Consider the following 27802-nt stretch of genomic DNA (forward strand, 5'->3'; position numbering starts at 1 on the left):
AGGGTGAGGCTGGTTTTTTATTTACTGGTTTATATCTTTGATACAACATTTATACTTTTGCGACACATGTATTTCCACAATGATAAAAAATATGAAAACACAAACCAAATGTGTTTCCTTCCTTTTTTTTTTCCCCCATCCCATGTATTTAATGCTATCAGATATATCTAATAAAACTTCACAGGCATATAAGATGTACTATGAGATTTTTCTTTGGTTTGTAACATCAAATTGATAATAGGTACAGACAACTCATAGAAAAAAAAAAAGTATCACATTTCTTCATATGTTAGAAGTAGAACATCTTGAAAATGATGACCTTAAAAGAAAATATCATGGCAGAGCTAAAAAAAAAATTAAAATGCAGGTGTCCAGTTACAGTTAAGGTTGGAATTTTCAACATGCATTTCAGAGGTGGGCAAGTCTATTGTCAGACATAGCAAACAAACTATATAACATATAGAAAGAGGGTAACAGACTGTCAGCTGGGCTTCTTGGTAATGACTACTAATTTATAGCAATTTAAAATGGATGATCATATTTATTTGACTTTTTTAAATGAATGATTGTAGCTTTAATATTGCACTTGGAATCTTGTATTTCTGCCGTGCATGCTGCTGTCCAGGAGAGGGCAGTCCATACCCAGGATCAGTTGTTTTCCATCACACTCTTAATCCAAGTAATATAGTTGGAGACTCGAACATAAACACCAGGTTTCATGGGCTGGGCACAGCCAAGGCCCCAAGAGGTGACTCCATGTTGGACAAATTTATCTTGGTCCAGACACACTAGAGGTCCTCCACTGTCCCCCTAAACAGCAAAAGAACAGGATTATTCCTTCTTGGACAGACCCATGTGGTCTCCCCACAGGAGGCACAGAAATAGAAGTACCTCCAACATGCAAAGGACACAAGAATTATAAGGAAACATTGGAATTCTAGCAAGGTACGAGTTTTCTATACATGTTGTTGAACACTTTTATAACAGAAGACCTCTTCATGTCACCTAGGCATTACATTTATTTCTGAAGTAAGGGGATTTATTGAAAAAGAATCTGATCGCCCCTGTTAACTTAAACTGTGCTCCCTCCCTCAGTCTCTTTTCTGAGGTCTCCATGGGTTTCTGTTGTTACTAGATGATCCAATGGCACTGATACTTGGAAGTTCATAGTTCCTTTGGCCCTTGCTTAGCCTGCATGGCAGGCTCCACTGCATCCTTCCTCGACTGCTGACTGAGATGCTGTTAACTGAGCTAGCTTGGACATTGGAGGTAATCTGGTTGAGGCTAGCAGGGGGGCCTGGGGAAAGAAGATCAGAGCTTTTGTCATTCTAAGTTGGCTTCCACACACCTGACTTGTGCAGCTGTGTGTTACCATGTGCTCTGGAGTTCAGGCTCATCTGAAAAATTGCCCCACTTCCCAGCAGCAGACAAGGGAGCAAGGAAAGAGAACATATGGGCATTTTTCAGCTCAGATAAACATGGTGTGGTAACATCCAGAGGATAATTCTGGGCCTCTAAAGCCCAAAAAGCAATGCCCTATTTGATCTGAATGTGCTTACAACTGACTCTCATGCTGACAGACTTTCTTACCTGGCAAGTATCTGTGCCACCATGAATATTCCCAGCACAGAGTTCATGCTTTTTAACTCTACCATTCAAAAATTCAGGGCGGTTGCATATTTTATTCTCGATTACAGGAAAGCCAGTTTCCTTTAAGTAGCCCCGACCAGAAGTACCTTTGCAAATAAAAATGAAATGAAAAAAAGAATGAATGACAAAGGTAATTATCATATTCACAACACAGAAATATCAGGATATGGATAAGCAGTAAAATCAGCATAGTGTTCACTGGGTATACACTTCCCAGGCCCAATATGAAGATATACCAAAATCAGTAAGCATTATCAGTATTATGGTATACTTATCACCTTCTACCACCCGCCATTGAACTTCCTGTTCTCACAGTACATCCATGTGGATCCAGTACCCACAGAACTTGGGAGTCATTCCCAAGCCATTTATTTGTCTATATCTGAATTTTGTGTGGCAGAAATTAGGTAGGAAGCAAACAGTAGAAAATGGCATGATGGGCAAGGAGGCAGAGAAGGTACCAATGCACTTCTGAACCAAGACAGAGTGAGAGGTTTTGAAAATGAGGGTTTTATTTGTGTGAGATGTGAACCAGCCTGGCTGGGAGGAAGAATCACTCAAGATAATGAGAAAAGTCACATTTATGTGATTAAGAAATAACTTAAATCTGGAAAAAACTTTTCATCCAATTGGGCAAAAGCCCAGTTTGGGGAAAAGCATATAGACTGAGAGAGAAGTGACTCCTTAGCTCTGCTTCTCCTCTTGTAGCATCTATTTAGAGGGTTTCAGTTTACATGGCATTGAATGATTTAGGAGAAACAGTGTCAGAGAGAGACAGTGGGAAGTTTGGCAGCACCTGATGAATTTTGATGAAACAAGTTTTTCATCAATAGCTTGTGTGCACCACAAGAGAGGGCACACTTTGGATACAAGCATATACCAGTCTGCAAACAGACTGTTAATGCTGTCTCACCTTTTGTGTCTCCCCAGCCTGTCACATAGCACTCCTCTCTTCCTCCTAACACATAGTTTTCTTTTGGTAAACAAACTGGGATTACATGATTATTAATGACAGCTGGTCTGAAATGAACAAAGAGGAAAAATCATTAGCACAATTATACTTAATAGTAGTTTCTAATTCAGGTTTCTAAAAAGATTTTTTATAAATATTTAGCCTTTTATTATTTAAATCCTTAGTTTCAGTTGAGGTTTTTTTCTGACATGCAAAATTGCTTTTTAGGCTCTAAATCCACAGAAAGTGATACACACAAGAGAAAAGTCTGAAATGGATAATGACATAAAAAAAACCCAGCAATAATCCAGGAGAATGTTTTGACTTAGGCTAATGCATAGCAAACAGAACCTAATCACAGAACGATTACAAAAGGTATAATTTAGTGGTATTTAACACCTAGGTGTTAGCTTGCTCTTTCTGCATCCAGTCTGATTTGAAATCACTTTCTGTCAGGACCCTTAGCACACAGCAGAACCTAAGTCCATCTGACTTGCCTTTGGGTCTAGCAAAAGCTCATTTAGAAGACCACATTTTTAAGCAGATCCTGCATCTGTTTCAGACATGCACTGCAGCCACAGCACTGAAAGCCCAAGCACCAGACACTCACATCTGCTTGCAGCTGCATGGACAAATTCCTTTGGGTGGCACAGTTCCACAGAGGGCATTTCCCATGAATGAAAACGGATGCAAGAAGGGCCATAACGGGCATTACATCAAACCCTTTGCCTGCCCACTGGCCAGCCCTGCTGGAAGAGGAAATCTCCCCACCACAGCATGGAAACAGCATGGAGTGGCATCATGCTAATGTTGCAGGTTTCAGTGATCATTACCTTATCAAGGTACAAGCATGTAGAAACACAGACTGGAGGCTCCTCTTGGCATTACCTCCCCCTATTCTGCTGCCACTGCCTCACCTTGCAGCAGCTGACACCCAGTGCATTTCCAGCCTGGCTAACTGTCCCTAGCCCTCCTCCCCTCCCAAAGGCAGCCTTTCCCTTTCTGAAACCCTGGAGCCTCTGCAGAAAGGGAAGAAAGAGGGGGTCTCAAATTACTAACTGAACACAGAGTATGCAGAAACACTCATTTTTACAACACCAGCAACCACTTTTTAGTCATCTTGTCCCATCAGAACAAAGGAGTGCTTCAGGTAAGAAGGTACCTGCTCAGTTTGAGCAGAGCAATATCTGCTCTGCGTGGCTCCTTGATCAACTTCTCTACATCACGAATTTGTACTGATGGCTCTGTTGCTGCTTCTTTGTGTAATCCGAGGTATACTTTATATGCAGCTGGTCGTGAGGACCTATTGGAAATGATTGCAAATGATGAGCTGATGAACACACAACCAGAACAGAGACCACTGACAATGTCACTGAGCACCTTGCTCTATCAAAGCCAGACAGCCAGCTTTGGAGTTAACTTAATCCCTTAAAATGGCACATGAAATCAAATTGGCAGGAGTTATCACTGTCACTCTGCTTTACAGTCAAAATTCCGCTTTAATGAATGACAAATAGACTTGGCTCAATTCTCAACTGCTTGCAAGGTGTTTGCAACCAGCTTGGATTGGTTATTGGGTCTCTTGTTTCTCCTGTTGCTTTCTATTTCATTTAAGCAGTTGCTGGTGGAGACTATAACAGATACTTACTTTTCTAAGCAGTGGGCAGCAGTAAGAACCCATTGAGGATCTATCAGAGTTCCCCCACAGAAATGCAATCCATAACTGTAATAGAGCAAAATGTCAAGAAAAGGGCAGTGGTTTAAGATGGGGAAGTTAATCCTACTTTAATTTATCAGGTAATATTTCTAATATGTGTGCCTTTACAAACTAAAGACATTACTCCACAATTTCATTAAGAAATGTTTTGTTTTCCTAGAATAATGCTTTTTTCAGTGACAGTAAGAGTCTGTGGACATTTTTAGGAGGCTTGTATGAAAACACCTAGATCTTCATTCTTAGTCAGTGTTTCTATTACTGGAAAACCTTTTGTGCAGTGACATTTTGACTTTTTCTAGTTCTTATCAGAGTTATAAAGCTCTGCAAATGGCCCTGATTCAATTTTTATTAATTCCAGTTTTATTAATAATTTTGCCAGTATGATCAAATATTTACATGGAAGGACTGATGAAGAGGTGTACTAGCCATACTGTTGCTTTTATTCATTGGAAACTGATTCTATTGTAGACTATAGTGACAGATTTGAAGTCATTGTGCCTTCTACTGAAAGTGGTTTTGAAATTAACAATTGATTTGTCACAAAATAGAGTGTTCTTGGTTGTCTGAATGACCTTCTTTAAGAATAGCACACACAATAGCCTTGAGCTATTTTTAAATTTAAAATTAAGTTTAGAATGCCTGAACCACTTACTGTAACATTGTATGAGAGGCAAGGTTTCCTTGCATGTGAAGTCCATTGTAATGGGGAATAACCATACCTGGTACGGAGGCTGATCTGCCAGGGCCAGGAGTGTGGATGTGAAACACACCCTGCGACAATCCTTTGAGCACACAGTTTTGGTCTGAACTTGGATTTCCCACATTCATACTGAGGAGGAGCTTCAGAATAAGGAATAAACATCACTGTAAGGAACTTAAGAGATTTGCTATATATTCACTATGAACTCAGTGAACTAGAAGGTGAACCTGTTACATTTGTTACTTCAGCTTCTGATTCTCTTAAAGTAATTCTACACCATACATCACATATATTTTGTTAGGTTACCCTCATCTGGAACACCTAAAAATGCCTAGTAAATTTTTTTTACATACAGTTCTCAGTGGCCAGCAAATTATACTCGAGTAGTTCTACAGTCAGATAGAAAAAAAACAACCCAAACAAACCCAAAACAAAAACAGAAGGGGAAGGAGAAGAAAAGAGAGTGAAAAAAGAAATAAATTCTTCCAACAGTCTTAAATGTCTCTTATGGACATCAGCAATGCAGAAGCTGCAGTGGCACTTGTTTTAAACTAATCTTGGTGGTACAGCACGTGAAATTCTAATGCTGTCTCTGAGGAACAAAATTTTGTCAACTCTTATTTCAGGATCATTTGGCACTTCAGATGTCTCTGAGTTATTAAAAAAGTAGTTCTTATTTGGCCTTGATGAACTGAATCTTATCAACACAGAAGGTAGAATTTTGTCAGCAAAAAGAGCTAACTAATGAAATTAAAGGAAAAAGCCATGTTTCCTCTGTTCCTTAGATTACCTTCTCAACAAAAAAACCCAGCAGTAATAACTTAAAGAAGAAATGGATCATCAAAATACAATACAATAGTGATGTGAAAATGTGACTATTTTTCTTTAAGAGTCCCAGCCCAACATGTTCACTGCAGTACTACTTTCACAGGTCCAGTGTGTTTACAACAACAATTTCCTTTTTCTTCTTTGCTCCATTTTTGGGTTTTGATCTGAGCACATTTTCTTCTGAGGGGATAAAGCAGCAAGAAAGTCATCCTTCTTTTGAGAGATTTTCTTCTTTGCTCCATTTTTGGGTTTTGATCTGAGCACATTTTCTTCTGCTCACCACTGAGGGGATAAAGCAGCAAGAAAGTCACCCTTCTTTTGAGAGCTACCTCCCTCCCTAGCATAGCTTTTGTTGTTGATAGACATGAAAGAACTGGAAGCCAAAATGTTATCAAACTTTATCATTGTACACTTTGTTGCACCACCTCATTCAGAGCTTGATTACTACTAACAAAGACAAAGGGCATTTTGTTAAATATTTAGGGTCAGATGCATTTTGCAGACACCAGACAGGGTACAATATCAGAGGAGGGACAATCTGGTTGTCATCCAGAACAGAAGCAGAGCCACATGAGCAGGGAGCGCAAAGATTTTGCTGGTGTAAGAGTGTGCCTTGTTCAGCAAGGCCACTCACAGAGTTATGACAAGAGATTGGGCTGGGGCAGGGAAAATTTCTGCTGAAACTGCCCATTTTGAAACACATGGCAAACCCCCATGAGCTTCAGTGGCCTCCATAGCTTGTGGTGCATTTGGGGCTTTCAAGGAAGATCAATCCTAAGTCTTCAGACAGAGACCCTGAGAACACCACTTCCCAAGAGCCTTAATTTCTAATCTGTATCTATTGCACTTAGATCAATCTTTCAGACTAAACACCAAGTACTCTCCAACTGTTATAAAAAGGTACAGGAAAGAGAGACACTAGAGTTTAAGGGAAAGGGAGATAATAGTCTTTAAAGGAATAATTACGGCACTTGGGAATGTCACAGTACTCCCAGGCTTTTCTCGGGTCTGTTGTGTAGCACCAAGGTCCATTCACATCTCCATCAGGATTCCTGCAATACTGTAATAAAGAACAAAGGCACCAGCTATTAACCAGGAAATAAAAGGGCCAACTAAAGTTTCAAAATAAAATGAAGTTTGGAAATAAAAGATATTTCCCATTCTTATAAATTATTTCCAATTCCTTTTGTCAAAATTTATTTAATTTTTCCATTTGCTCTATGAGTTTGGAAAAGAATAATAAAAATCACACTTCTTCAACTGTCTTCAGATATTAAGCTTCACTAGGGCAACCTTGGATCTCTGAGATTTCAACAATTAGAAGATCTTTACTTTGGATTAAGCTTTCTAAGGCACAGAAAATATCTACTCCTGCTTTCCCTGCAGTTAATAGGAGCAGTAGGATCAGTCCTGAGGTCTTTCCACATCCGGCTGCATGACTCAGGGACAAGTGAGTGTTGTGTAAGCTGCTCTTGCTCAACCTGGTGATGCCTGGCAGGGCTGCAGTGTTCCCCCTCATGCAGGTGCTGGTTACCTGAATCACTCTCTAGGTTTTCCCTGGGCATGCTGACTGAACCCTACTCAGCACAGACACCTCACACAACTGCATGCTACCAGGTATCTTTTCTAGCTCCCTTCCCTATCTTGAAACATATCCCATGTCTTAGAGAAAAGGAGACAATATTTACTACCAAGAGTACGTGACAAATGCAGGAATCAAGAATTTATGACAGGCAGCTTTTTAGAGGGAGTTTCCCCCATCTGGAATTCAATACAGAGTATGTGATGCCATCAAAGAATTGACTAAACTAAGTTCTAAAGTTATCTACCTGGTAAAAAAATAGTTCAAGCTGTCAACATCAAACAAGCTCTTTACATCACATACAAAGCTTGTCACAAATCAGGCAAACACTGTAAATGGGATGTTACAAGTCTAAAGGACTGGTGCTGAGTACATTTGTTAGGACTAGGGAGATGAAGGTTAGAAAGGGAGATTGCCTTCCATGGTGGTCAGGTACACATATAGCCCTGAATAAAGGGTTGTGGCAGAAGCTGGAGGGCTGAAGGGGAATTACTGGGGCATGGAGGGGCTACAATCCATCAGCTACGTATCTCAAGGAACTTGCACCAAACATTGGATTCATCACCACGTCACCTGTCCCTGGTACTGCTGAAACCTATGAGCCCAGGTGTTCTTTCTGTCAGAGGAGACAGAGACACTGCCCACAAACCAACTCTGGTTGGTGCTCAGTAGCGAGGAGAAGCTAGTGCCCATCTGGAGCCCCCTGAATGTGCTGCAGAAGCATTCAGGAGAGCTTCTGGGCATCTCTGTGTCCCACAATGACCACACTGGTCATGTCAGCAAGAATTATCATGATCAGGTTTTTGGATTGAACTGAGGAAAAGAAAGTAACAAACACCTGTCACCAAATGCTCGCTGAAGGACCCTGAAAAAGACAGGCAAAGCTCAATGACAACAAGTATTAAATGAACAGTTGTTTACATTTTTTTCCAGGCCTGCTCTTGGATGAGTTGTGGGAGTGAAATAGTCATGGCTGTGAGGTCTCTGAGAACTCCACTCTTGACAAGTCCTGCCCCTTGCAGTTTTTGCCACTGTGCCACGGTAGTCTATACCATTTTCAACAATGCACTCTGTGAAAAATGAAGGAAAGGAAATGGTTGTCAGCTGTGAGCTGTTGGGCCACGTCCATACTTGATGGTGGTGAAGCAGAGATAAATTTGAGGAAATACTACTACAATTTACACATCCTACATATTGTGCAGATGAGGCAAGAAGGGCTACGTAGAGTCAAGGATGACTAACAATGACATTTTAATTTCCTTGCATCTTTAGTAATAAATAAAAGAACCTTACATTCAGTCAATCCTTCAAGACTCCAGAAATCAGGACTACAAAGACCATGCACTCATAAAGTATTTTCCTTCCAGATACTTACATTCAGTCAATCCTTCAAGACTCCAGAAATCAGGACCACAAAGACTCATAAAGTATTTTCCTTGCAGACACTGATATCTGTCCAGTGCCACATTTTACAGTAGGTAAAATGCAGTAACACATATTCAGCCCAAATGATCAACCTTCTAACCAGTGAAACATGTAATAGCAAAAAAAAAAAAAATTTAAAAAGAAAGCTGCAGTACTCTAACCATCTACTGCATAACAGAGTTGCATCTGAACTGAATCAAAAAAAGCCAGCTGTCCTCTGATGATAAGTGGAACCTTAGAAATGTGAAAGCATGGCACAGGAAAAGACTTTTTGGAGCAGGTGCCACAAAAATGCCATCACTGCTCTGTTTTCTGTCATTGCTAGTTGCCTTCCCACAGTAGTGAGGAGACTAGTAACCACCTGCTTCCTCTTGTTTCCAATATTGCCAGAAGTAGCAGGTAAAAGATGTGACGTTAGCCTAAAATATAATCTAAAAAACTCTGCTATAAAATTCTACAGAAATGTTCAGAAAATTAAGAGCGTGGATACAATACTGTATTAAATTCTCTATTTCAGCCTCATTAAATTCATTAAGGTGTTTCCATAAAAACCAGCTTCCTGGTTTATGAGCCCTTTGGGGGAAGCTGTAAGTATTCTCACCAGGGTTTGTTTCTGGTGTTGTCTGAGGAGGCTTAGGTACAGTCTGTGGTCCCTGGTCATCACACTTCTTCAGGTCACAATACTCCCACCTCACTCTGGGGTCGGTGGTGTAGCACCATGGACGGCTGTCGGCATCCGGGTTTCTGCAGTAATTTTGGCTCAGGCCCCTACAAATGCAAAAATATTATATTCCTATCCATGCCACTGCCCTGGGGAGAGCTCAAAAGAACATTTTAGACAGCAGATCTGCTTCGGAGTTAGCGTATGCCATTTATCATGTACATTCTGTCATGGCCAGTTGAAATTGTTTTTACAGCAGAAAGAAATCAGGACACATGCATTAAATATTTAAATATGCCAAATACTTATTCACTCATTAGCACTTAAAGTAGAATATAATTTAAAAATCCATATAAGTAAATGCATACATGTATAGCAAAGATATAATTGATTTTATTTTTTTTTCAAATATGGCAATAGTTTTTCAAAAAGAATAGTTTTTTTGCATTTTGGAAAAAATAAGTGATAAATATTAGGAAAAAGAAAAAATCTATTCCTTCTTCCAAGTTTTAATGACTTGCAGACTAGGAAGCAAAGACGAACTCATGAATAAATTAATGCATAGAAACAGCTCATTTCAGCATAAGGGAAAATTTATTACAACTATTAATTGTCTTAGAAGCAATGTAGAAACACACAGTTAATTAGTCTAAAGTATAATAGTGACACCTGTGGTTTCTTTCAAGATGAAGTTAATAAAAAAACGCTTCCATGATAAAAGAAGAAGAAAAGGAAAGTATTATTTTTATCTAGTACACTCCCTTCCCAGCTTTATAATCATTGTTGTGCAATGATGATGCAAATCAAAACAAGCTCATGAATACCACTGCCCAGTGAAACCTGGAAATGGGAGATGCACGTACGCGTTTGGGAAGTTCTGTGCCGTTTTGTTGTGCCGGTGAGGCGACATGGAGCTCCAGGCTTGGCACTTCTTTCCCGAGCGAGTGAAAGAAGCTGTGCCACGGTAAGTCACCCCATTGCCCTGATAGCACTCCTCAGTGACTTCAGCCTGCTCAGGCACATCAACAGCTGTAGTGAATAACAGAAACCAATCTCTTGCATCTTAATACCTTGACATTTATACTTGAGCATAGAAAGACAACAGAAAACAAGAAGCCAAAGTACTTCACTGACTACCACAGCATGCTCTCTGTAACAGAATCCTTCTCAGACAGTAGATCAAAAGGAAGATTTCAAAAGGGCTTGCAAAAATTTCATTATATGCTAGATTAAAAGCACTTGCACTTAATTTTATGGTCCCACATGGGGATTTATTTCAGATAACAAGCCAAATAGTTAACATATGGATCAAAATTTGTTCAGGATGGGGGCTGTCTGTGTCTTTGCCATACACCCATGTGTGAAACAAGACTACCTTGTGTAAAGAGAGTTTTCTTCTCATTATTTTCTATGGAGTCTTGGTTCAATGCTCCTAAGTTATCTTAGGTTTTTGCTACAGATTCAGTTTTTAAGGAACTGGCATGTAAAGTTAACTAACTTTTCCATGGAGCGTTTAAAAATATATTGGTGGAGGTAACCATCACTGGGCAAAATGAAAAGACTTCTTTTACGCAAAATTTCCTGATCTGAGACAGCAGCTGACTTAAAACCTTCTGCACTTAGCCACCAGCCTGAACACACCAGCCTGGGCTCCACATCAGACCCAGCAGTTCAACTAGACATGGCAATGCCAACAGTGACAGCAGCAATGCAGCTGAGCAGAGTCACGAGAGATTTTTCAAAATAAACCATGATGAACCTTCTCTTCCACTTGTCTTCTGTTCTTACCAGGGGTCTCTGGCTTGGTACTATCACAGGAGGGGATGTTGCAATATTCCCACCGGGCACTTGTGTTGGTGGTGTAACACCATGGCCTCTTCTCACCATCAGGATTTCTGCAGTAGTTTTCATCTAGGCCCCTAGAACAGAAAACTTGACTGATAAAAGTCTCTTTTGGAAATCTATTAAAAGTTATGAACAAATGGAGACTCTCTTGCTGCCTAGTTTAATGTTGTATTCACTGATGCTATTTGTTACATGAATAATTGCAATTCGCTGGTGTTTTGGATGTGCTAAACCATGTGGACGACTGATGGATGAATGAAGAGACTGTAAGTCAAGAGTAGCACAGCAGAGAGAATCTAGGGTGAAAGAATCTAGCCCCAAGCAAATATCATAACTGTACCCTTCTTACTCCACGTGGTTTCATCTGAGCAGCCATACAGTAAAAGGATTAAATGAGGGAAAAAGTCAGCCAAGAAGAGTGTGAAAGTCAGAAGAGAAGACACCTGCATTCAAGAACAAAGAAGTCAATAAAAAGAAATGTATGAAAAAATTGAAAATATGAGATCCAGCAGGTGATGAATGCTGGTGTAACTGAAGAACTTTGCAATACAGATGAACAAAACTGGATTAACTTTGAGACTTGGTATTTCTCATGGACACTCAATAACAGAGGGGTTTCACTTACTGGCAGGGATAGTTTTCAGGAGTGCGAGCGTGTCTGTGGGGAGACTGAGAGCTCCAGTGCTGACAGGTATTTCCTGACTCAGTAACAGATACTGTGCCTCGATAGTCTTCTCCTCTTCCTGAGAGACACTGCCGTCCTGGTGCAGGAGGTGGTGGGGGTGTTGCTGTTACAGAAAAAGGAACTGAAATTAATCACTGCCTTCTAGATATAGTAAAAAACTAAACCAACAAACGACTCTGGTCTTTATAATTAGGTGGGCTTTTTATTTGATTTCTTTGCAGGTAAGTTCTAAATATCAAAATATTTGAAAAGTCTGAAAGCCAGATAAAAGATCTAAAGATATCTTTCTTAACTTTTCTTTCTCCCATTATGAGTTTTCACAAGCAATCCGGCTGCCAGAAGATCATTTGCATCTGCCCCTTTACAGCAGCCAGAATACAATCCAGGATATAAAAGTCAGGATATGAAAATGCTAGCAGCCTCATCAGAACAGATCTGGAAAGTGAGCAAGTGGTAATACTGTGAAGAAAACTGGGGTGAAAGTGTCTAGTCCATCAGTGATACAGACAGGTGCATGTGTAAAATAGACATACTGGTGAGAGACAGCAAGGTTGAGGTCTAGTGAGAAGTCCCAAGGAAAAGTATAATGGCAAGGACAGACCTTTAGGGGAAAAGAAAACTGAAAAGGTGGAGAATTCATTTGGAAGAGCAAAACAAAAGCCAAAGTATTTTCAGGAAGAGTGAAATTTCTTGGTATCAAAAGAGGAACATCAGAATAAACACCAGAAATTCTTGGTTATAGGAAAACACATCAAGGAAGGGAGATGTGCTCCAGACAAAACCATTAGAAATGACTATGATATGCCTATGAAATGTCTAGCCTCAATAAAGCCATCAGAAGTTCATTTTAAAGTGATTGATTTTTTTCTTTGAGATAAAATTCAGCTGTCTTTTATACTTTTCTTTATCTTTGGGACCTCTTCTGTTTGTCCTAGATTCTCACACCACTCTGACTGGAAGAAACCTAGAAGCCAGACTCACTGCAACGAGGAATGTCACAATATTCCCAGCGTTTAGTTGGACTGGTAGTGAAACACCAGGGCCGAGGTTCTCCATCAGGATTACGACAATAATTATTCTTCAGATCCTTCTCTGGAAAACTGAACAGAAAAATAAGATTTTAAAATATGCTAATAGCTGTAACAATTATCCTGTCTGGTACAGGGTGGTCTTCAGCCCACCACTGGTGATACCATCACAGAACCTGACTCACTTTTCTGGGAGGTATCCATGGGAGTGAGGTTCCTGGGAGTCCCAGCGCTGGCACTCAAGCCCAGACGTTGTTGTTGCAACTACTCCACGGTAGTTTTCTCCACTGCAGTGCATGCACTCTACTGTAGGAACAAGGCAGAATAAGGACAAGAGAGTCAGAAAGCTCCTGATGAACTGGTCCAGAAACATTCCCACTCATCTCACACGAGAGACAAGAGCCTGATCAGAGCATGAGGCTGAAGTGCAGTCATTTTTTTGGCAAAGTAAAATCTCATTTTCCTTGGTAAGATAACTTTAACTAGTCGATTACATTTGTAGAATTCCATTAAAAGAAACCCCAAACCAATATTACAGACTATAGGCTTTAAAATAAATAAATAGAACCTATTAAGATATAATTTAAAATCTGTTCTTTGCTGCTGTCACATTTTATTGAGTTTTGCACTAGCAAATGTCATTTGGTTCAATTCTAATTTTACGATATATGAATACACCCATATGCCTTTTTTATCTGGGGGGCGGGGGGAAAGACACTGTATTGCTGTTTTCAGGGTCTTTTGATATCTTCCTTGTTGATGTTGAAAATGTTTTGGAAAGTTTCGTGTTGAACTAAATTCAACTTTGAAACAAATGTTCAATTGAAAATAAAAGTGTCTGAATAACTTCACATTCTGGAACACATCTTGCAAGAACTGGAAAGAAATTGGTATGTGTATCCTGACCTTCACACTCAGGGATGTTACAGTAGTCAAATCTGGTATCAGGGTCTGTTGTGTAACACCAGGGTCCCTTTTCATCCGCATCAGGATTTCTGCAGTAGTTTTCCTCCAGTCCTGCTTTGGGATATTTTTCAGGTGTGTAACTGGAACAGAATTAAATGGGATTACAGAATAAGGAGTGTCCCAATTAGTCAGCTGAGGGCTCTAAAAACAAAATCTTTATCTGAGGACAGTTTTGTAGATGTTGGTCTTTAGAGGGCCCCTAACAGTTACTGTGTGCCATTGCTGAAGCATTAGAGGTGCTACAATGATAAACTTCAGGAATTGCAGTTCCTCTATGGCCAGTTATGCCTTTAATACAGTGCATTTTCTTTCACTATTGATTTCCAGCAGTTATTGCTCAGGCAGGGTGCCATGTGGCATGTAGTGAACAGCTTCCTCTGGGATATGTTCCCTGGGAGATGCAATGAAACTGTATTTGCTGAAATGTGAGAGTCCTCGGTAACATGAATGCTATAGCTTCTAAATAGAAGCTATAGCTTCTAAACACCAGTCAGGTGTTTTTTATTAAATACAAGAAATACTGCCTTGTTAATTGTGGATTCACTGATAAAATTATGCACCTCTATCTCATCTGCCACGTTATACCTTTGGCCAAGAGAAGAAGTTATTGCTCTGGTGAGATTACTGAAAAAATTCTGATTTCAGCAGAACCAGATGTTTCCCTGTCTAGTATTTTGCTCACGTGAAACCCATAAAATTTAAATGTGACTGCCAAGGCTGACAGTGTCTCTGTTGATCATGTAGCACCACTTAGAGGTCTCTGAGTAACAACTCAGACGAGAGGTTTGTCTTATTATAGATAGGTATAGAAAAATATTTTATAAGGAGATTTTCTAACATAAAACAAATTTCTTACAAGACAAAGTAGCACATATGTATGGCTTTACAAAATTTCAGAAAAACATATAAACAGATACGAAAAGACCTTACTTTGGTTTATGTGGGGCATTATCAGCCCACTTTTGGCATTTCACACCCTTCTGAGTTTTGGCTTCTGTTCCTCTGTAATCCACTCCTTTTCCCTCCTTGCATTCTAGAAGATAAACTGAAATGATATGTGCTTAATCAGTATCATGGCCTATCCACTGGATTTTAACATACACAAAATCCATTTTCATGCCAGCACACTTAAATATGTTTGATCATATTTTCACTTGCTTATGTTCTCAAAATTAGACATTGTACATTGTAAAAACCTGCTAGATAGCTGATGTCTAATTTGACTTCATCGGGACTGAAAAATGCATGTGAAAGCAAAAGAAGTTCTACACCAGAATTCCAGAGAAATAAGTGTAACACAACCCAGTTATTTTGAGAATAAATAATAAAATATGCTTTAAACAATTAAATAGATACTATAAAATAAAAACACTTTCTCTTTTTCTTACCTCCTATGAGATTATTATAAGTATGCACAGTAATTAAAACCAAATCTTTAAAGACGGTCACCCAAATTCAGCTGAAGACAAGACAGCTGCAGTTTAGGGACAGTCACTGTTAGGCAACGTGTCCTCTGGCCCAGAAATCTAAGTAGGAAACTCATTTGCCATTTCCCTGGGGAAGCAATCTGTATTTTAGGTTGTGATGTGGTTTGTCTCAGTGTCTTTTAAGTAGTGTCTAAACTGAATACTCAGTAGAGACCGAGTTTTGCAACAGTTTTTCTCAGCATCAAAGTTGTAACAAAGCTGACATACAAGCAGAAGATTAACAGAAATCTTGAGAAACAATGCCATTTTACACAGACCTGTCTTGCCCACAGTGAAAAGAAGTAATATTTGATTCCAAAATATGGTTCAGCTTTTCTGAGGGCTGATATTTTAGACCTGAATTTATAGATGCACCCTTAGGAATGCTTTTATTTAAATGTATATATAGAGGCAAGTTTACTCTAGAAACTTTAGCTGGAAGCCATTTGGATCTCTCAAACAATTTTGCAATAAAATAACATTAAACCCCTCAATCACTGAACATTGAATCAGTCAAGTGCTGACTCTTCTTGTTTGTGTAAACTTTTGACCGTTTATATAACCTTTAGGGCTTTTCCTTTCTGATGACAAATTACTAACTTTGATCCCCAAACTCAACCCACGTCCCTTGGGTTAACTATTTCCAAACAGATATATAGGTAACAATTCCTAAATGCAGCTTTATTTCTTGCTACTTTTTATTGTAAGTCAGAGAAGATTAACTTTCTCTTTTATAGCGCATACCGTAGAAAAAATAACTTCTGAAACTGTCAGTTTTATAGTAATTGTCATCCTTTTTGTTGAACGCAATGACAAATAGCAACCAGGTCTCATCAAGTAATTGCTTAGACTGAAAAAATTACTGCAAATACAAAGATGAGCAACACAGACACCATCTGACATATACACAGTAGGTACTGGTTTTGATGTTTATGATACCAAGGTCCATCTTTTGGTTTCTGCAGACAGAGGTGCTATTTTCGGAAATTTTAGTTTTGTCAAACAACAGTTTTTCACACTTTTAGTGGTTTGTTTCTGTTATTTCAAGAAACTAAAACACATGTCTATGGCCCCAAAACATGTAGTAACAAATCCCCAATTAGTATTGCAGTACCAGGTTCTAACTTCAGTAAATCCAAGGGATGCCTCAAAAATAAACCAAAATCAGAATCTAGCTCCTGATCACAATAAGAAAAACCAATATGATTATTTACACATAACTTGCTCATTCAGTCTTTTAGCTTTGTTACTTGCTAATTGATCCACTCAGTTTTCCTTCTAAATAAGAACTGCAGAAGATTTATTAGCATTACTTAATTGTGATTTATAGAAATTCCCACCTGCTTCTGTGTATAATGAAAAAACTAATGTTCTAAACATTAAATTACCTACAGAAAAAATGCAGTTGAACAAAGGCTTCAGAAAATATTAGGTTGAAAAGGACCCTCAGTTGTCTTTGGTCCATAGCCCCAGAAATAGCACATTCAGGTTCTAAGGTGAGTGAGACTGCCTAGAGCTGTGTCCAGCCAATATCTGCAAGGGTAAAGGCTCCACAGCCTCTCTGGGCAATGTGGCCCAGTACTTACACACCTTTCTGTGAAAAATTACCTCCTTATCTTCCTTATCAGGCACTTATCCACAGTGCCTGAACAAAATCTCTTTTGGCTGTTCAGCTGCAATCCAGCTAAAGCTGTTGAACTACTATCTAACATCTCCTTGCAGTTGCTATACAAACAGCATTGTCTTAGCCCACAGGGAAGAATGAACCACCAAGGTCAACAGAGAAGTAAAGGTTAATTTCTCTGGAGCTCATGGGTATTTACTGTCAAGTTATTGAGATTCTTGCCTTTTGCTTAGAAACTGGCCCATCAAAACCACTCCATGATTTTCAGCAGCTGAGAAACTGGCTCATTTTAGATTTTGATGCACCTTTCTTTGTTGAAGGAGACCAAAGTTTTGAGATAATATAGTTTCCAATTTCTGAATATTTTCAAATGTATTAGTATTTTTTCAAATTACAAATCAGCAAATGGTTGAACACAATGTTCTGTGTCATTTAACACAGAACAGAAGTAATTCTATTCAGAGTTTACCACATTAACTTATATCTGAATGATCCCTAAGGAGATCTTTTCTTCCTTATGTATTACTAAAGTCAGGGAACAGCACAATGAAATTTATGTTACATTAAAAATAAACCACATTCCTTCTTCCCTGTATACAGCAAGAGCTCCATGCTCGATAATGTAAGTCAAAAATAGTCTTAAAACCCAATTGTTTCCTTGCATCTGGCATAAGGTGATAATTTTTGAAATGGGATAAAAAATTGGATACCTGCCATTCCTCAGAGACACACTTCTTATTTTCAGAAAGAATTAGAGAGCATTTCTATCAAATAATCCTCATGTATGACAAAAATAATCACAAAACATGTAAAAAACAGAACACAAAAATTCACCACATCAATTAATTACATCATAAAAATAAGAATGGGATAAAAATGCCACCAAATTAATTAACTGAAGAGTACAAACATCATACAACAATATACAAATACTATAAAAATAGATAATTTTTATCTGAACCACAGTCCAATAATACAAAAAAGATATAAACATACTTCTTTTTTCGTAAAGAACTGCATTTGCTCTTCTGAATATCATTGCTGTTTTGGTGTTCTCTGTCAATGTTAAACACTGTTGGTCTTTACTGGTAAACAAGAAGGCCCTGTCAAATTTAAGAGGAGAGAGCAATGTAAGAAACAGTACTGAATATATGCTTATTTTCCTGAAAACATTTTTGAGTATTCCGTTGCCATTTTATCAAACACTACAGTTCAGTGATATTTAAGACTGCGAAATGTTTTCAAATCACTGAGTATTGCAGCTCACATTTTCAGTGGTGATTTTCACTTCTAAGTGTTCATAAAAAACCTAGGCTGAAAGGGAGCTACAAGGAGAAATTATAACAAGGGATTTACAACTTGCCAGAGGTTCAAGAGACCATGTTGAAGGGGATATATACACAAGGCACCTTATTTTGAAAATATTCATTTTCATTCAAGGAGTCAAACACAGTCCAGGATCTTAAATTATTTTGTAGTAACTCTACTGAGAGTAAACACTTTGTAAGTCATAGCCTTTTGTCTTTTCAGCAAGGCTGCCTAGGCTGTAAACTGCGAAACTGAAGCAGAAGGTGTAGCCTCTAGAACAGCATCTAAGGAAACCTTTTGACAGGCTAAATAGTTCCTACAGCTTGCTTTTCGGGACCAAAAAGAAAAGAGCAATAGCAGCATGGCCTTCAGGGTAACAAGAAACATGTTATGCCCAATTAAGCCAATTAAGCTCTCAGTAATGTTAAATTTCTAAGTAGGAAAGTAACTAAGGAGCACGGCCCAATCCACCTCTAAGGTGGGATAATAAGTCTGGAGTATTGATCTGAACAGATTGGTCTGAAGCATTAATGTGAGGATGCTGCAGTGCTGGCCTGGTCTTAAGCTCTAACATTTATCTTTCTTCCCTCAAATCCTTCCTGCCAGACAGCACCTGTTCTTGCTTGATTGTAATAGATCTCACGTAATTAATTAAGGAGGCATTAACTTGATGTCATTCCAGTGCCAAGTGACGGCAGGTTTAGACCCTGGGGCAGAAGCTGGGGAATGATACTGTGTCTGAATATGCCTCAAAAGGGAACATTCATTCCCTGAAAACTGTAAATAAATCTGAATATACAGACTTGCCCTCTCTGCTTTCCTCCCTACTCTCCTGAACCATGTGCTACTGCAGCTCTGCCCTCTTCGTGGTTTTCAGAGTGAAGCTGGATCAAGGGGAATTGGTGGTATTTCATACAGTCAGCAGACCTCTGTCATCCTTCAGGGTTACACCTTTTTTAAAAAAGTCTCATTGTCTCATTTAAGTTAAAACACACATTTACCAAACACATTTATGAAGTCAGCAGCATTGTATCCCTGCCTAGAATAAAAGCATTAAGTAGAACCAAGTGCTTGAAACAGCACTGCAGGCAATCACTCTGCCGAGTTCAGAAAGTGGTACACTGCAGAAGTGCTGCAGAAGTGTACACTGGAAGGGACAACCCCTCTGCCCCCTCTGTGCAGACTGCTTCCCACTGCAGAGATGGACACCTCTCCTCACTGCCCCAGTTTCCTGCTGTACTGCTGGAGCTCAACGGGCTGCAAAGCTTTGGCACAGGCGATCCAGAAGCCTGAGGCTCAGAGCAATGGGCTCCAGTGGGGCAGAAACCTGAGCAAAGACCAACAACACAGGTTCATCAACACTTTTCTAGCCCCTTGAGCCTGGTTAATGCAAGTGCAGCAGGAGGATTTGGCTGAAAGAAGGGTTTAGAATCATTAAGGTTTAGGTGGCCATCTCCTTCTCAAAGTAAATAGAAGTTACCTAGGTCCAAATTCTAGTAAAATTCTGAATAATGGATTTATCTGCATGATAGGCAATGCAATGAAAATAAGCAATGCTATTATTGCTGACCTAAATTTCCAATAAATTAATGACTCCTTGTTGCAGAAGGAGTGCAAGAGTCTTGATAAAACTATGTCAAGTTGGTTTGCAGCATGTCAAGCTGTGCATCAAGATATCATAATGTTTTTCAATAAAAATTCAACATAACTTTCTTAATTTCTCTATTTTTTTTTGTCTTCATCTACATGTCCCAGGCATTCTGTTTGTGCACATTTTTTTGTTTTTCCAGCAAACCTCAAACCCCCACATAGTCATAAGGAAACCCTTAAAAGTTCAGGCATATTGTTCCATCACCTGCAATGAAAGATATATGTGGAAACCAGTGGAAATTACCTGCAGGCAAACTTTTCTTCATTTTCACATTTCTCTGCACATTCTTCATCACTGTTTGCTCTATAAACTTGCTTCATTGGGTTGAGCAACCAAGCTCCCTCTGTTTTCACATAGCGGTCTAGAATGCTTCCTTGAACTAAAAGGAAAAAAAGAGAAAGGAGTGAAAATGGGAATGATGTTTTGATTTATTTCAAACTCTCATGTTAAATTCTTTGTAATCTAGTCATGTGACATCATCATTTAATTACTGGAATAGTTGGTGACAAAATAATGGTGACAAAATATGGATAAATCTAAAATGCTTTCCTGGAATGGCAAAAGGCAGCATCACTGAAAGCCCAGTGTAAGGCAGGACAGAAAAAAGCTTGAACAGTGATAGCACAAACCTATGGTATAAAGTAATGGGAGCAGAGTGGATGACCCAAGGAGCAAAAAAAGTGAGGTGTTTGAGAAAGAAAATATGCAAACTTTGGACAAAGCAGAGAAATGGACAAAGCTCAAGAAAGATGTGGATTGTCCATTGCTGTCCATCTATCCACATGGAATGACTTCAGACTTACCAGTCACCTCCTTTCAAAGGTTCCTACTCTAAAAAGAAACAAACCACCCTCAGTCACTGGGGTTGTCAGATATTCAGTTTGTAATTTTCATAATAACCCTGTACTGAACTTACTTAATAATAAAGGTAGCAGCTGTTGCCCTCCATTGCAATGAATTAAGACAAGACACTAAACAGGTAAATAAATTCACCTAACAACCTCTGGGCTACAGTTGCATGTCAAATATACAGGATACTAAAAAGTACATCTATGTTTAATGGTGAACTCAAAAAGTGTTCCAGAACGGTCCTCCTTGTAAAGGACTTTGGAATTTAGTATTTTCCTGTTACAGCTCTGCAGTCTCAGAATTAGTGCATAGCACAGTGACTTACATGACTTCCAGCTGCAGGGTCATGGAGTTGCATGAGTTCTATGATTTTTACAGTTTCTTTATCAGTGGAGCATATGACTCTTCTGACAAACATTTGGCCCTGAACAGGGATTATCTGTTCTGTAGGGTTTCAACCCCAAACAGACACCCTGGCCCCTGGTCACTGCAGGACATCTCATTCCTGCTCTGTGCTTTTGTGCCTGGCCTTACACAATTGCTGAATAAAAGGCAGACATGGGATGAACCAGACCATGACTGCAACCTCAGGAATAACAGCCATGCTGCAGAGAGGAACTTCTTCACTTTCTCTGACCCCTGTGTGCCTCAGCCATGGCCCAATGCCAGCAGGAGGGACAAAAAGCCTCCTTGTCCCACTCAGACCCATGGTCCATGAGAAGGGGCTCCACTGGGTTGTTTAGTGATGCCTTTCCAGCTGGGAAAGGCAACAGCTCCTCCCTTTCCCAAGTAACACTCTTTACTGTGAAGCAGGTCCATAAGTGTCCTGCTGTTAAACTCCTTCACCTGAGACATAGCTTAGCCTGCAACTGGGTATTTTCTTAAAGATCATTTTGCATTGAAGCTGGTAAAATAGGGATAAAAGCCAAATTATGCTTCCTCTCACACAACTGCAAAAGCATAGAAGTTACTGCAGACATTTTTTCCATTTAAAAACCCCTGGGAAGAGCTCGTCCTGAAGGGTTGGCAGTTACTTTAAGAGTATACATGGAAGAAAAGGATAGCTGCTGGAAAACAAAAGAATAAGTGAAAAGAGTCCAATGACAATTCTACTAGTTATTTCAAAACAAAAACATTGAGAAGAAATGAGTTTTGAGACAAAACATTGAACTAGGTTAAGACAATATCATAGGGATGCTGCAATGCTCTCCAGAAGAAAAAGAAAAACAAGTAAAGAATTCCTATTATGGTACAGCTTCCATGCAAACTTAATTCTGTTCTGTTTTGACATTTTGCAAAAATATTGTCATTATTAATACAACATTTTATTTTAGAAATATTGACAGGGTCATAATTGATTTGCATAATAAACATATTTTTCCCCTTTTCTGTTATATTTACATAGAAGGGCATTACTTGTAGGAAAATAAAAATGAAAATGTGCAATCAATAAAAAACCAGTAAATTTTCATCTTATAATTTTCCGTATATCTATGATGTTTTACAGTCTCAGAAAGATGTATCACTATCTTATTCAGAAATGCAAATATTTAATACCATTTTATAAATAATTTGCAAACAAAAGCAACATATTTCAGATAAAAGCCCTAATAGAATCTTTTTCTCCCTCACATAAAATTCCTATTTAACTGAGGAAGGCATTTGATTTTACAGAGGCTGTTCTTTTACAAAAACAAACTAGAAATCTAGTTTAGAAACTAGAATTTAAACTAAGATAAAAATTCTTAGCATTAAATAACAGATTTTTTTTTTATGTTGGGGCACCTCTCTAATATTTCCAGCTAAAATCTACTCATCTATTTTCCTAACTGTTACTTTTTCTTATGTTTTAAAACTGCACATGTAAAATGTTTGTTTATTTTAATGTACCTTTATATATGCATTAGCACACATAACTCTATTTTTTACTACAATCATAACATATAGTGTGGTTGTACAGATGCCCGCAAGAAGCTGTGTGGTCTGAATCTCACAGTTCACTGGAATTTAAGGTTTTCAGGACAGAGAACATTCATATGTATGAAACCCATAGAAATATATCTAAAGAACCCAATTCAGTTCTTTTGTGTTCCAAAATTTTTGTATCAACTCCCACAAAAAATATCTTTTTGTACCAAAAATATTGCAGAACCTAACAGTGATCAGATTTGGTCTCCCTATCACATGGAATGAAAAATTCACTGCTAAGAATGTAGTTATGAAAAAGACTGAAACTGCAGTGTATAGAACAAGCTTTCCTCTCCTGTATCATTCTGTTTTGCACAAGCATTAACAAACTTTAGAGCAATCAGAATAAGGATCACAGTGGCTGGAAATAATAAAAAAAAATACCCAAACCTAAGCTGAAAGGCTGCTGAAACCGGAGAGAGCCATGCCTTTGCACAAGCCTTTGACAGGCTGCTTCCCAAGGGTGCCCCTGTCTCTGGCCATGGGAAACATTTGCTGGGAGCCATTAGCTGCCCATGCAGACACCAAGGCAGCTCCTTTTCTGGTATCTCCAAGGAACACAACCCTGCAGCAATGACAGCTCTCACTCTGCTCAGCAGCAGCTCTTGCTGCCCAGCAAGCCCCAAATCCATCAGCATCCAGGGGAGTTGTGACACAGGGATTTGGGAACCTACCTTCATCACATGGAGCTTGCAAGTGTCTGACCCCAGCCTTACCTAGGCAAGCAGAAGGCAAAGAACTCTTACCTGAGCTGAGAAAGAACAGAAGGAGAAAGGCAGCTTTGCTAATCCCCATTTTGGGCCAGCTTGGAGGGTGCTGGAAGTTGTGTGTGTCGGTGCTCAAAGTTTTATTGACTTGCACTGGAGTGAGGCAGCATCAAACAAATAAGGCAGGAGGATTAAGTTAATCATTCTCCCATGCTGCTCCCCCCTTGCCTGGTGTGGCTGTTCAAACAACCTTGAATTGGATGGATTACCAAATCAGATTCAATCATTCCTACTGGATGCTATTAAATGCAAAGGCACTTTCTTGTTTTGCAGGATATGTTTTGTTCTCAAATGGTTAGGTCTTTCTCTACTAGAGAAAAGGCAGGAATGATATTGCTGGAAAGCATGGAAAATCAGGTGTCCAGGCAGGATCTGATTTTCTTTTGATATTAGAGTCCCAATAGGAAATTCAGCCATGTATACCTGTATTGATATATAAGGAGCAACTTCTATTTAATCTAATGGTAAGCATGATTATAAGATTCAGATATTAACTCTGTAAAAGAATTACTTTTCTGCTGTCTCCTTGACTTAGAGTTTTCTTTTTTTTCCTTCTATTTGGGAGTAGGACTTAATTTCATTTAGACTTTAGATTTAAGAGGATACTCTGAAGCTTAAATATTAGGTTTAAGAATCATAGATAGCAATTCAGTGTTCTTCCTTGCCAGACATTTAATCTCACACTGCATGCACAAACTCATCCAGCGAGGGTGTCAGACTTTGTTCATCTGTGTGTTATCCTGATTTCAACATCAGCTCACTCTGTATTTCCCAAGCAGCCTTTACCTTGGAAAAGTTGCACTGCAGCACCATTTCATGGCTTCTTTTGTATGTTAACTCTCTGGTGTTTCTTTTAAACAAATTACTGAATCAAATGTGCTAGTGACTCACCAGAGGCAGGAGTAGGATGAATAATGGATGGGGAAAACAGACTTGAACGAACACTGCTGGATCATGAAATTCAGTCTTCTGCAACTGGAGGCCAAAAGTTTATAGAATCATGAGTTGCTTCTAAAAACTAATGAGGCTGTCCACTTCTACATCATCCTGCTGCTTTAAGTAGAAGTTACATTATATTGAGGGTTTGTGATAAAACTAGGAGTGCAGGAGTAAATATGTGAGAGAGGCATTCTAGCATGAGAACCAGATTAGCTTATATTTTACTGTTTATCTGAAATATTTAAAGCTGATCCTGCTTGTCCTATGCTGGTTTTCTCCTGTCAGATAGTATAATACCATGCTATTTGGCTGTTTTCTGTGCTTGAATCTGTTTTAATGCAACTTGTGAACAACAGCAAAGCACGGCATATCTCTAGAGGCTTGGGATACCACTGATGTTAGTCCAGGGAAACAAAGCAGATGGGCCAAGGAGAGGAGCTGATGGGAGCTGGACTCAGCTTAGGGAAACATTTGAATGGTGACAGGAAGAATGGGTGGGATATAATGCAATTACATGTGGGATCAGGCTTATCAGGTTTTAGGACCAGTTACTCATTGGGAAAGAATAGTAAAACAAAGGAGCAGAACACCACGTAGGCTTTACTAGCAAGCAGGTTTTTGAGAGCTATTTGAGCCTGATTTAGCTCCACATTTTTAACAATCAACCTCATTTTCAATTCTAGCTCTAGATCTTACTTTTCATCTCTCCTGCTCCATACCCCCTGACTCCCTGGCTACAAACTCATCTCCTCACCAATCCCTGTGCCTCCTTCCCATCACATATTATCACATAGTGTGTCTTCTCCTTACTCCAATGCAAAATTGATTTTTGCTCAGCCCTGCCCTCTCCAGTATCTTTGGCACCTTTCCCATTTTTCTGTGTCTCCCATTTCCACTGAGGTAGTCATTGGGTTACTGTGCACATCAGGTGGTAAAAGTCTAACAAAAAAACCCAGCTTAAGTGGGTTGGGAATGCAGCTGTTTCTGCTGCATGGAGAGGTTTGAAAGGCTGTGAGTCTTAACTGAGTTTGTAAAACTCACCAATAAACACTATGTGTTAGACAGTTTAATCAGATCAGCTTTTCCTACTGGTTTCCAAATCCACAGAAGCCTATTGTGGTAGCCAAAGGTTTGTTAACACATGTCTAGGATACTTTGGGAAAATTTGCATGCATCGGGTTAGAAAACTCTTTTGCAAGCTTTCCTCATATTAAAGATCTATATAAACTCCTTCAAAATCTATACTCCTTCCTCGTTGTTGTTGCCAGTTTAAGGCTTGGCTCTGGTTCTTCTCTCAATCTCATTGTCTCAAATCTGATTAAAATGCACCTACATTGGTGTGAATGCTCTGAAGAAAGCAAAGAACACCCATATTGCCATTTCGTTCAAAGATGGCAATGCAGATCTGAAGAAATCTCATTAATCTCTATCTAAATGGATATGATCTTGGAAAACTGGACTTGAGAATATCGTTACCAATTGTTCCTGGTACAAAAACAGCCATTCTGTAAGTTTTCCACAAGAAAATGACAAAACAGAGGTGTCTTTCATCTGCCACACTGGCACTCCTCACTGTTGTCTTGTGACAAGGACGTGACTTGTCAAGGCATTATGTCTGACAGGATCCTTGTAAACTGTTGATTTATCCTTTTGTGCCTTTCCTTCTTTCCTTCTTCTCCTCATTGATGCACACAGTATCTAAATCTCTCTCCAGTTCTAATCTTGTGGTGTTTGTTCTCATTTATTTGATCATTGTGAGGATCACCCATAGGTGGAAGTTTATCAGATCTTATTTCAGAGTCAGGGTACATTGGTTAGCACAGTGGTTAAAATATTAACAACAGTAGGAGGCTTTTTAAATAGAAGTTGACCCTTGAAATTGGGTTTACTGTAAGTTCAGGAAAAAAAACCAACCAAAAGTAATTGCAAACAATGTCAGAACAACAGCACAATTTTTTAAATAAATTCCCTTAAACATAAATTCTCTAAATTTCAGAATCAGGAAATGTCAGAAAGCAGACATTGCTCTGATATCACCGATATCACTTACTTGCTAAGAGGAAAAAAAACAAAGGAAAGATTTCAAAGATTTCATTATCTTTAAATGTCTTCAAAGGAAGGAAAAATTTCAAAAGGCATCTCTAAGGTATTGCACATCCACAAGACTGGGATGAGCATGAAGTAAAAGAGTTCAAGTAATTGCTCCAAGGAGTAATGCCAAGACATAGGGTCATGAGCAGCTGGGAAATAAGGAAGGTATTTTGACTTTCTTTTCAAACACTAACAGAGAAAGTAACAAAAGTAAGACTTACACAGCCCTGATCCACAGAGCCAGAGGGAACTTTGGGAAGACACCCCAGCTGGATAATGTTCATGGCTTCTAACAGCAGATGCTGCTGACTGTAAGGTAGGGAGGAGTTCACGAGGACGAAAGGTAGCCAAGTTAAAAATAAATTCTGTCCTTGCTCTGCACATGAGAGAACACAGAGGCCAGAAGATCTGGTACATAAACTCATCTCTGTGATTTCTGGCAACAGATGTTAATGGATCCAAGGTAAGGAAAATGGCAATAAGGAGATACAGAGGATGTTTTTCCAGTAGTGAAAGCTTTTGTCTCTAAAATGTGCATTTGTTCTGGCTGCTGCCAAATGTAAGAAACCAGCAGAATAAAGTCAGACAAATGAGAAGCTAGAAGTGAGCAATCTAAGTGTCACCTTTATAGCAGAAAGATCTAAAGAATTAACTAGTGAGGTTTCTGAATTGCTGAAAAAGTATCTGAAAATACAGGGATTGTGCAATTGCCTTTAACAGAGGTGTGGAGAGCATTAAAGCCACAGGGAATCTGACAGCCAGCACTTAGCACACAGTACGCTACAAGTCTTTGCACATGATGGAAAACTGCATCATGTTGCTGCTAGACAAGAGGGTAAAATAATTCTTCATTTCCTACAGAGAGAACATCAGAGAAACCACAGCTAAGCTAAAGAATTACGGACAGCAGAGGGATTGTACAGCTTTGAGTCCTGCTTGGGTATCCCAGCCTGCAACATCCAGCACTAGCTCTGCTTTGGAAAGTGGTTCACAAAACTGCTGTAGTGATCTGCTGTAGCCTGCTCCACGTTTCTGTCAGTGGGAGCACATGTCCTGCATCCAAACTTGTTTTTCTTTTTTTGTTATTCTCCTGCTATACT

The 27802-nt window shown here is 39.1% G+C and overlaps 1 protein-coding gene across 2 annotated transcripts; it reads right to left on the bottom strand.

Annotated features, from left to right (window-relative positions):
* On the bottom strand, positions 1 to 27101 carry LOC120501342 (plasminogen-like). Of its 2 annotated transcripts, none has more exons than XM_039707480.1 (19): positions 26924 to 27101; positions 20332 to 20467; positions 18126 to 18232; positions 14970 to 15084; positions 13980 to 14119; positions 13259 to 13379; positions 13027 to 13145; positions 11986 to 12148; positions 11304 to 11434; positions 10379 to 10544; positions 9456 to 9622; positions 8351 to 8499; positions 6814 to 6907; positions 5039 to 5159; positions 4251 to 4325; positions 3765 to 3905; positions 2564 to 2670; positions 1591 to 1736; positions 1 to 810 (listed from the first exon to the last, which is right to left on the bottom strand). In XM_039707480.1, the coding sequence occupies exons 1-19, from the start codon at positions 27084 to 27086 to the stop codon at positions 649 to 651; spliced, it is 2523 nt and encodes an 840-aa protein (XP_039563414.1). In that variant the 5' UTR covers positions 27087 to 27101; the 3' UTR covers positions 1 to 648. The 2 variants fall into 2 exon arrangements, with proteins under 2 accessions (XP_039563414.1, XP_039563415.1); XM_039707481.1 differs by lacking the exon at positions 26924 to 27101 and adding an exon at positions 23652 to 23781 and having other exon boundaries at positions 110 to 810.
* Between the last annotated feature and the right edge of the window lie 701 nt (positions 27102 to 27802).

The sequence above is a fragment of the Passer montanus genome, unplaced genomic scaffold, assembly GCF_014805655.1.
Source record: "Passer montanus isolate IOZ18808 unplaced genomic scaffold, ASM1480565v1 scaffold2, whole genome shotgun sequence".
In the NCBI taxonomy this organism is placed as follows: domain Eukaryota; kingdom Metazoa; phylum Chordata; class Aves; order Passeriformes; family Passeridae; genus Passer; species Passer montanus.

Excerpts from the sequence above, each read along its gene's own strand:
- LOC120501342 (XM_039707480.1), bottom strand. The coding sequence starts at position 27,086 with ATGTGCAGAGCAAGGACAGAATTTATTTTTAACTTGGCTACCTTTCGT. Across the intron at positions 9,623-10,378 it reads GCACAGAACTTCCCAAACGC|GGGCCTGAGCCAAAATTACT; the intron begins GTACGTGCATCT and ends TTGCATTTGTAG. Across the intron at positions 2,671-3,764 it reads GCTCTGCTCAAACTGAGCAG|ACCAGCTGTCATTAATAATC; the intron begins GTACCTTCTTAC and ends TGTTCATTTCAG.